The 10,667-nt window shown below is 33.8% G+C and overlaps 1 protein-coding gene across 1 annotated transcript; it reads right to left on the bottom strand.

The window, feature by feature from the left end:
- Positions 1-3,891: 3,891 nt before the first annotated feature.
- Positions 3,892-4,716, bottom strand: LOC124366793. Its single transcript, XM_046823394.1, has one exon. The coding sequence runs from the start codon at positions 4,714-4,716 to the stop codon at positions 3,892-3,894; it is 825 nt and encodes a 274-aa protein (XP_046679350.1).
- Between the last annotated feature and the right edge of the window lie 5,951 nt (positions 4,717-10,667).

The raw sequence follows: 10,667 nt of genomic DNA, 5'->3' as shown, positions 1-10,667 counted from the left end.
TTATAAATCTTTCTATAGCTGTAATCTAAATTATATTATCTACTTTGTAACTCATTATGATAGTACTCAACCCTAATTATATTTATTTCTTTATTTAGAATAGAATAGAATAGAATATATTTATTTCCTCAAAATAAAATAAACATTTACAAGTTATTCATTTTTACATAGAAAAATTCAAAACTAAAACTAAAACTCAAATGTCTTGTTGCCAGGTTTTTTAGGCTACATAAGTCCTACTTAAAAATAAACTTAAATTCAATTAAACGCCAGTTTAATTTATAGTTTTAAAACAAAATAAGAATATGATATTAATATATATGAGGAAATAATAGGGCCTCCAAGGCTAAGCCTGTTTGGAGGTTCCATCAATGTATTTTTACAAATGGTTTATCCAGCTTCAGAATTACAAAAACATAAAATTCAACTTCTCACTCATAAACAATCAAAACAAAACACGCATCTATTTAATATGGTTAAATTGTGCCATATAATGTAAAATAAAATAACTCCTTGTAAAATATACATTCACACACATATCCATATAAACATACATACACACATACATACATATATACATATAACAATAAAATAATATTAATACAGCTACTACGAATATTGAAATATAAGAAATCGAACAATTAAATAACAATACCCTGCTGCAATTTTTGCTACTACAACTTTAATTTATTCATCCAGGAATCTCTAGCAGTGTTTTAATCTCTTTTATACTAAATAGCCAATTTTTAAGTCTTTTTACGAATATATTTACATTTTTAGAAGTTTTAATACTCTCCGGTAATTTTATTATAAATCCTAGGGGCAACGAAAATATAGGATTTCGTAAAAAAGGTTGTACAAGGTTTTGGGACAATAAATGCATTCCTATTCCTAAGTCTATGCTTGTATGTATTATTATCTCGAGGCATGCTACCATTCTTTTTATAGAAAAGTTTCATTACATTGTAGACAAAACAAGTACTGCAATGGAAGTATTTTTAAATGTTCAAAAAGAGGACGTGAAAACTCAGTTCTATTTTTAAAGGATATTAATCTTATGAAATGTTTTTGCAGAATGTATAATGGCTTAATGTTTGAAAAATATGTCCCTCCCCAAAAAACTATTCCATATTCTAATCTACTTTGGACCAAAGCAAAATATAACATTCGTAACAATGTTTCATTACACATTTCTCGTAAAAAATAAAAGTATCTCAAAATATTGTTTAAATTGTTTTTTAATTTATTGATATGAATTTTCCAGTTTATTCTTTCGTCAAGATGAATTCCTAAAATACTTAATGTATTCCGCTCTTTCCACAACAGCACATGTACCCGTCCCCACAAACTCCCTGGTAAATAAGACAGTTAGCACACTTATATTCCAGATTAATATCAAAAATAATGCTCTTCTTTACATTAAAATTTACGTACTTGGTTTTCTCTGCACTTAATAGCATATTATTATTGGTAAACCACCATTGAATTGCCTTAAGATCGTTTTGCATTGACGATTGAACCAGATCCCAACTTCTACCAACATAGCAAAGGGCAGTGTCATCGGCAAATGATGTAAACTTTTCCTTGAAATCTGGCATTACATAGATCATTTATATAAATTATGAAAAGGGTTGCTCCCAGAACAGAGCCCTGAGGAACCCCTTGCTTTATTATACCCATTTCACTGATGTACGAATTTATTTTAACACACTGTTTTCTTTCTAGTAAATAACTCCTAAAACCATTTAAGACTAACACCCCTTATTCCACTTTTATACAATTTGTCTAACAGAATACCATGATCAACAGTGTCGAAAGCCTTTCTTATATCTAAAAACAACCCACTGACACATTTGTTTTCATTGATTCCATTATAGATATCAGTTATAAAATTTGACACAGCACTTTCAGTATTCATCCCTTCCCTGAAACCAAATTGATTCATGCTAAAGAAATTGTTGTTTTCTAAAAACTTAACCAATCTTTGCTTCATAATCTTTTCATATACTTTAGAAAAACATGAAAGCAAAGATATAGGCCTGAAGTTACTGCATTTTTTTATTCGAGCCTGTTTTGTATATGGGTATGACTACTGCAGTTTTCAGACGCTCAGGAAAAACCCCAGTCTGAAAACTTAAATTAATTAAATAAGTTAAAATTTTTAATATATTACAATAAACCTGTTTTAATAAAAAAAGAACTAATTCCATCCATTCCTGGAGCTGTATTATTTTTTAGAGATTTTATTACACTTTCAACATTCTGTGGTAAGACGGGATAGATAAATATTGAACTCAGTTGATTGGTTACCGGAAAGTAGTCTTTCAATATCAGCGAAGAGAACCCAATAGGCGGAGTATTGCCTAAATCGAGATTGTCTACTATATTGAGAAAATAAGAATTAAATTCGTTTGCCACTATTCTACAGTCTTGTTCAATCCTATCGCCCACCTCTAAACACACTATCCTATTATTTTCTTTCTTTTGTCTAGTCACTTCATTAACAATATTCCAAGTAGCTCTAGAATTACCCTTACATTTATCAAATTTATTAAAATAATATTCGTTTTTTACTTTTCTAATTTCCTTTTGCAAATCATTCCTAAATCTTAAGTAATATTTATTTAATTTTTCGTTACTCGGGTGTCTTTTTAAAATTTTAAAAAGTAAATTCCTTCTCTTTATTTTGAAGCAGAGTGATTCATTTATCCAAGGCTTAAGTTTCTTATTCTTAGTTTGATTCTGTATAGGGATTTTACATTGAGAAATAAAACAAACGAAAGTGTGAAAGAAACAATCGAAAGCAGATGACGCATCTGACTGGCGATACACATCAGCCCAGTCCGCACAGACCAACAGACGATTGAGCTTATCGTAATCAGTTCTATAAGCCAGGGCGGGGGCGGGGGAGGCAAGGCCACCGCCATCGTCTCTAGCCTCACACACTCCCACACACACGCGTACTAAAGAGTGGTCAGTTATGCCTGCATGCTCAACGTCTGCCTCCACAGACATCATGTCTACACGTGAAACCCTCGCAAAGACATGATCGATGCATGTTGCTGTATCTGCTGTTATTCTCGTTGGATCATTTAACAGACATTCAAAACCATTTACCGCCATTACCATTTTATAACTGTCTGTTGCAACTGTGTTCTCTAAAATATTAATATTTAAATCCCCTACAATTAACATGTTCTTAGTTTTACTACAATCCCTAAAATAATATGTTAAATCAGTAATAAAAGAGTCCACTGATAAAAATTGCAATCTATATAGCGCTAAAATATGGATATCTGTATTGAAGTGTGTTATAACTATACCTACTGCATCAGCTGACGTGAAATGCACCTCAGTTGTATTGAAACTTATGCCATTCTTTACATAAATAACTACACCACCCGCTCTATAATCATTATTGCATTTCGCTATCATTGTAAAGTCAAGAATTTCGTATAAATTTATTTCATTAGAATTTATCCATATTTCAGATAGTATAATTATATCCGGTATGTTACCTTTAGCAATCAAGTCTACAATGAATAGGTCAAAATTTTTCCTTATACTTCTAATGTTTTGATGAATTATATTATAATACTTAATAACGTTAGTTTAAAATATTTAAAAAATAGTAATGAGTAAATTAATATTTCCCAATGGCAGTATTATAGAATATTTCAGATATTTGTGTTTTGAAAAGAGATTAACTAATATAAGAATATTTTCATATGCATTCACATACACACACGGATAAATATAAATATTTATAATTATCTGTCTGTTTCAAAATTACTACGGTGTATTATGTTTATACATCTGAGCACTAATGGACACTATTTTAACATGATAATTAAGCTGTATTAAGATTAATAATGCAATTTTTAATACTATCTAAAACCTATCCAAGTCCGCCTGGCAAGTCACCTGAAACACTGGCGCCTTCTCTTCCTTTCTGAGAAAAATTTTTCCACCTCGAACCCAGAGATACTTGAAGCTCTTTTCTTTCTTGACTTGTCGCGCCGCCGCTAGCAGACGCCTTCTCGCCTGTGATAGAGCCTCATTTATATAAATGGGCTGATCCATGCTGAGGTTCATGTGTCTGGTGGAGAAGTTGCTCTTGACACGGCGCTTCCTCAGCAGTTCCTCTTTGTCCAGACGTCGAACGAATTTGACCACAATTCCTGGTTGCGGACTGTTCGGGCCAGGTCTCCTTCCCAAGCGATGACAGTTGTCAATCATCGAGTCCGTGATCTCCAAGTCGAGCGCCTTTCCAACTTCCTTTACGACCGCCACTACGTCTTCGTTCTTCTGTTGAGGGATGCCATGTATCTCCACAGAATTGACTCTAGAGTATTGTTCCAAGTCGTCAATACGCATCTCCAGACTGCTCACTTTCTCTCGAAGGCTTCTGTTTTCCGCAGCCAGCTCGTCAATCATCCTGAGGCACTTTTCAAGGGAAGCAGTTTGCTCTTTGACAGCTTTCGTGTTGTCTTCCAGTTTATCACTCAAAGCTTCATATGATGTATTAACATTTTTTTCAGCTTGTTTTTGATTTTCAAAAATTTCCGTCACCTTTTTCATTACATCTTCCAGTGTAAGTTTTCCTTCCGTCATTTCAGAGTCGAATCTCATGCTCTTACGTCTCGTCTGAGCACAAGCCTGACACCTCCACACCAAGCCATCGACCGATATACACTCGATGTCCGCTTTACTCATCCGGAGACAACTGCCGTGAAATTCCTTCTCACAATCACGACACTGTAACTTTACTTGCTTTGAAGTTATTGACTTTAGACATACTTCACACCTTGACATCTCTAATAGTCGAATATATCGAACTGCAGTGAAAATATATATTTGCGAAAATAAAACTCCGGCAAAATGTTTACTTTTTATATCTGGCACGCACTTATGGACGCGAAATTAATACTCGCGAGCGAGACCGGAGCGTTATCTACTAGATCCGTCTTATCTGAGTGCTGGCTCATCACTGAGCCATTTATGTTTATAATTGGCAGTAATTTCTCTACAGGACCAGATAACATCGAACCCTCTAATTTTCCATTGCAAAACGACTTGTAGTCTCGAAACGTTTACCTTTTATAATAGGTTTATTTCAGTTACAGTTTAAATTCCTGAAGTGGACCTTTTGGGTCTGATATGCTTTACTGAAATACCTTACATCACTTACTAACCGTGCACTGTGGTTTGCATTAAGTATTTGTATGGGCAATCATAGAGTTGCGTAAAACTTTCATTAAGAAAAAGGCTCTAGATTTCTTATATTCAAAGTATATTAGAAAATCTCCATAAATATAATTTAAACAACATAAAGTGATGTCCCGTCCGGCTCAGTTCGAAGAATGGTAGTTCTCACATGAGGATGTCGCCTCGAAATATTAAGCTGAAGATGCATTGTCAGTTTAAACATTCATTATCAGTACGGCATGTTAATATAACCGTAACACAAATAAATATATAATCTTGAAACCTTATCAATTTCTTTGTAAAAATGTGGGCGAGTTTAGTAGCAAATTATTCCTAAATTATATTGGTGAACGTATTCACGTATAACGGTTCAATGGTATACTTATATAAATTTAAATGCAACCATCTTGAAACCTAAAACTTTAACAAGGAATAACTGGAATAAAAAAGGTTGTTTGAAATTACTTAACAATTTCATGAAAAGTGTAATTTTTTAATTACCTTGTTAAATAATAGACATAAAATCTTCACTAATATGCGAAGGATTGCCATCCTGAAACACTTTATTGGTTAAGACTGGGTAACGACCCCCTCAATATACAATACTGCCTTTGTACAAAATTTTGCCTTTATATATAGCGAGAACAAGGATATTTATCGTCTTCACAGATTCCCGAAATGTCGTGTACTAGATATAACTTTGTACGACTGCTATCGGGAAACCATACGTTGACATACAAAAGATAATCCTATTTGGTCAAGGTACGATAATTTCAAGGTCAGGTTAATATCTGACTTAATTATTGTCAATAAGCAAAAACCTTTACTTGGTATTTGGACTTTAAAATAAACGCCTTTGTACTGGTTTTTAGCATTAAACGTCTATTAGGACTCTTCGGTGCATCAGTGGAAGTTGGTGTTAATAGAATGTATACCTGCTACGCCGAGAAATCTTGCAGATAAACCATGTTATCGAGACTGGTAGGATCTCCGTCTTCCGCATAGGCCTACCTGTGGGCGGCACGGCACACTAACCCTCCTGACGCCATTTCTATTAACCACTATGGTCTTATTTTCACATTGCAGTCGCCAGCCAAGTCTAATGTTCCCATCGCCCAAAGAGTAAAAATGGTGGAGGACACCGGGAACCCTGTAATAGATGTCGCCACTCTTGCCAACACCAGACAACTCGCCGTTGTTCTCGCTGCAATTGAAAGTCTCCCATCATGTATTTAAACGGTTTCGTATTACGTTGGTCACATATGAATGTGACCAACGTAATTATGAAAGAATCCATAGCCACGGAGAAATGTAAAACGGAGATATCAAATAAAAGCGTGTTTTTCAGGATCATTCAAATGTTTAGAAGTTCAATGTCCACGTCGGTTAGGTGAAATCACGGTAATTTAGCTGGGACTGGCTTAGTAAGCAAATTTAAAACGACTTAGGCTACTAAGATTCATCTTTAATTAAAATGGGTTCCGCCCGCCTTTTCCCTTTAATGACCTTATTTTGTTTAGCAGTTACGTCACAATTGATAATCGTTTCCTTACAGAGCCATATAATTATTGGTTGGCAGACTGAGTCAAGAAATGGGTTTAGCCAGATGTGCCTATCGCCACGGACAGATATGTAGATTTCCTGAATCTGTACTGGTGTTTGGCCGAGAGATGTTCGACAGTAGAGAACTTAGGACCTTTTTGAGATTCTCATCTTTTGCAGCAACCAATATTCCAAAGTAAGATCACTTATTTTAAACTGTAGGCTGATAAAAATTTTACTATCCAAGACACCGTCGGTACACAAACTGGATACTGCCTCTTGTCTTCTATTGATCAACGAATTATAGGACAACACAATTCCAATACATTTTTGTTCAATGCCCGATCGGTTCTTGTTGACAGGATCAAGAAGTTTCGTTTTTGAACTCATTAGCAGCTAATCGATATTAATGCTAATCTTTTGCACCAGATTGACTCTTCAGCTTATCTATTCCCTCGAATAGCTCTGTGTTAAACTGCAAGCACACATATTTGGCGTATACACTTCTGCTGCGGAACACTCCCGTGTTCGTGAGGTGTCTAATGATGACAAGAGCCGAGGAGAAACGGATAATGCAGCAGATGATCTACTCGGCGAACTGATAGTCACGGGATTTCTGCCAGTGCGCTTTCCGATGTTCCAAAACCTTATGATGGTTAGAGTTGGTGATTATATTGACCATACAAACCTTTGACAACCACCTCACGTTACCGTTGGAATGAGCACGATCAGGAAGATATACTTGTCGATTATTACACATGCTTTACCATGTTCAGTTCCAACAGTTTTTGAAACCTCTGCAGATCATAAATAATAATAGTGTATTCCTATTGAAGAATGGGTTTAATCAAGAAATACTGTTAGTGCATTGAGTTTAGGCATTGCACAAATACTATCAGAAAAATTAAATGCCCTCGACAATTACCTATCACACATTTGGGGACATCGAACAACAGTAGTTCACAGTTGAAAGCAAAAGCTTATTAAAAAATCTTAATTACATAAGAAATCGACGTATTCCGTCATTATCAGCTGCCCAGTCCAGTCAAAGGTTTTCAAATACCTTGAACAAAGCAAATATGATGAGGCCTATTAAAAATAAATTACTTATTGGTTGGTTAAGCTTTAGCTAATCACGTTAAAGATTCTCTCCTTTCACCTCACCTGTATAGACCAATGCGTATTACTGGCAGTTTCGGTTGAACATCTGATGACTGAGGATGATCTCCACAACAGAAGCGAGAAGTGTTACAATAATATAATTGTTGACGTATCTGGTAATATACAGTAATACAATAAAGAAATTCATAATTGAAAATTGATGGTTATATAAATTAAAATTCATTACGATTGGTTTTAAGGGAACAAATATATTAGATTTTATCGAATTTTCATTATTTCTTAAACTTTTCCATCATACTATAAACTGAATTCGTAATATCCTATACATAATATGATTGTAATACATTTAGACAAGGCTTGCTTTACGGTAATAAAATTAAGGAATAATCCTTTTTATGTAGATTACTATGGCAGACTCCGGACATACGCAGAGGTAATCAATTAGTGTGTAATTAAAATCCCCAGTCCATTGTCAAGTGTTAATTAACTTTGAGTACATAAATAGCTTTTACATTCCCTCGGTCTGAAAACAATCGTAAGATTGATATCAGATGATGTATTCGATTTCCCTGTTGACAACTGAGCAAACATCAACTGTTTGTCTTCTATTGAGAGTTACAGCAATTACGTCACGCTTATTTGTAACTTTCATGCTTAAACAATCAAACATAAACAAACATGTTTCCTTGTTGCAAAACCAATCAATTCTGAAGCTCTCTTTGTTATATGTTTTTTTATATTTAGATGTTCGAACATTTATAAAAAACCGTTTACCGGTCGCCTTTTTAAGGTAGAATTTATAGTAGTAAACACACACACACACACACACACACACACACACACACACACACACACACACACACACATACGTATATATATATATATATATATATATATATATATATATATAAATCTTTTTATAAAATTTACAAATAATTTAAATCAACAATTATTTAAAATTTTCAGGTTTAAAAATAATAACCGTTTACAAGAATAGAAGTGTACAATGGAACCGTTATAAGTAAACATGTTTACATAATAATTTGAAATTAACATAACAATAATTGAAATTAAATAATTAAAAGTCCATGTTTTCACAAGGAGAAGTTTATATTTAATATTTTTTTAGTAAGGTTTCGATTATGTAATTTCTAAATGTATGAAAGTATTACGATTATATTAACACTCCAGTGCTCGCGTGGAGTGCTGTATCATGAGTGTTCGAGGTGAGTGACATTTTGGTTTTTTTTACGTAACGAGGTTGTAACATGAGCTAAGTATACACGTTATTTAGCAAAGCAGCAACTGATTTATATTTTAAAACACACAAAAAAGTCACATAACATAATTAACCATATTAGTTTATGCAGATTAGTATATTAGGTGTACGTACATAATTGGCATAAAAAACCATTAAGAACACTTTTGTATTTAAAATAAAAATTCAAGTCAGATAGTTTAAAATAATAATAATAATATTGCAATAGGTGTTAATATACACTGGGATTATATAAAATAGAACAATTAGCTGCAATTTATTTACATGTTCAAACACAAATTTTAATTTCAAGCTCAAAAACATTTAATTAAAAAAAAAATTAAATTATTGCACAAAAATCATGAAAGACATTACTCAGTGAAAATGATGGAACACTGATACTTGCGTGGAGTGCAATAGCACTTCAAATACTCGAGAAAAAAATTAATATAATGTAGACTAGGGCGACACGGAAGATGTCACTGTACTGATAGATGGCGGTGAAGTTGGGGGGGGGGGGAGGTAGATTGGAGCTCAAGCTCATTCATGTTCCCAATTGCGTTTTATGAACGAAACAAAATACCTGACGTACTATTGTACTCCGCGCGAGCACCGAAGTTGTTACACGCCAACATTGAGTGTCATTGTCTCGTCAGTGTTGTCAGTGTTGTTTGATTAAAAATCTAAACTAATGCATCTTCAATTTAAAATTTCGTGATGACAACATGTGACATCACTTTTCTTCCAACTGAGCTGGAAGCGATATTCTTTTATCCTGTTCAAAATTTGTAATATATTACTTTTACATAGATTTTCTAATATACTTGGACTATAACAAATCTAGGGTCCATCGTGTTAGGAAATTTGATTGTCCTTAAAATTCTTACATAAAAGCAGCATGAACGCTTAATAGCAATGTAATGTTCTTCACTAAAGTATATCAGTCCCAAAGAACCAAACGTAGGCATGGTGTGAAGCGGTTATTTAATATACATTATGAGTTTAGCTGCAGTTCACCTGCCTCACAATGCAGCGTCCAGAATCTGCTGTTTCAGACTTAATTCCTAGAATCTGGTGTCTTGTTTGTATTAAGATAAAAAGTTGATCAAACGAAGCTTAAAATTTTACATATTTTCGATACCAGCGACACCTATATAATAAAATATAAATATAGTGTAATCCAGGTGAATTCAATGCTGAATACGAAACTGCGAGCGAACTTGCGGTTAAGTATTAGTGCAATATGAATGATCCACAATACAACAATTTCACATGAATTAATTATAAATATTTTACAGTTAATCGTTACGTCGACTCGGTCGGAAATTACATAACTCGAGGTTTGGTGTGAAACCTTTGAATACAAAAGTTTTCAATTTAACCTTAATTATAAATTGAAGGTGTTGTTGTGGATAAAATAAAGGAGTAAAAACAAGGCTGTTAATAAATTGAAAGCGGCAGTTCACTTTGCCCCAGGTTCAGGTGTCAAGAGAACACGTGGCTAAAGTCGGTTTGCCCCTGCTATAGAATATAGAGA

This window comes from Homalodisca vitripennis, chromosome 7 (genome assembly GCF_021130785.1).
Source record: "Homalodisca vitripennis isolate AUS2020 chromosome 7, UT_GWSS_2.1, whole genome shotgun sequence".
NCBI lineage: Eukaryota > Metazoa > Arthropoda > Insecta > Hemiptera > Cicadellidae > Homalodisca > Homalodisca vitripennis.
The sequence above is the reverse complement of the archived record's forward strand: the minus strand, read 5'-3'. Positions and strand labels throughout refer to the sequence as shown.

Excerpts from the sequence above, each read along its gene's own strand:
- LOC124366793 (XM_046823394.1), bottom strand. The coding sequence starts at position 4,716 with ATGAGTAAAGCGGACATCGAGTGTATATCGGTCGATGGCTTGGTGTGG.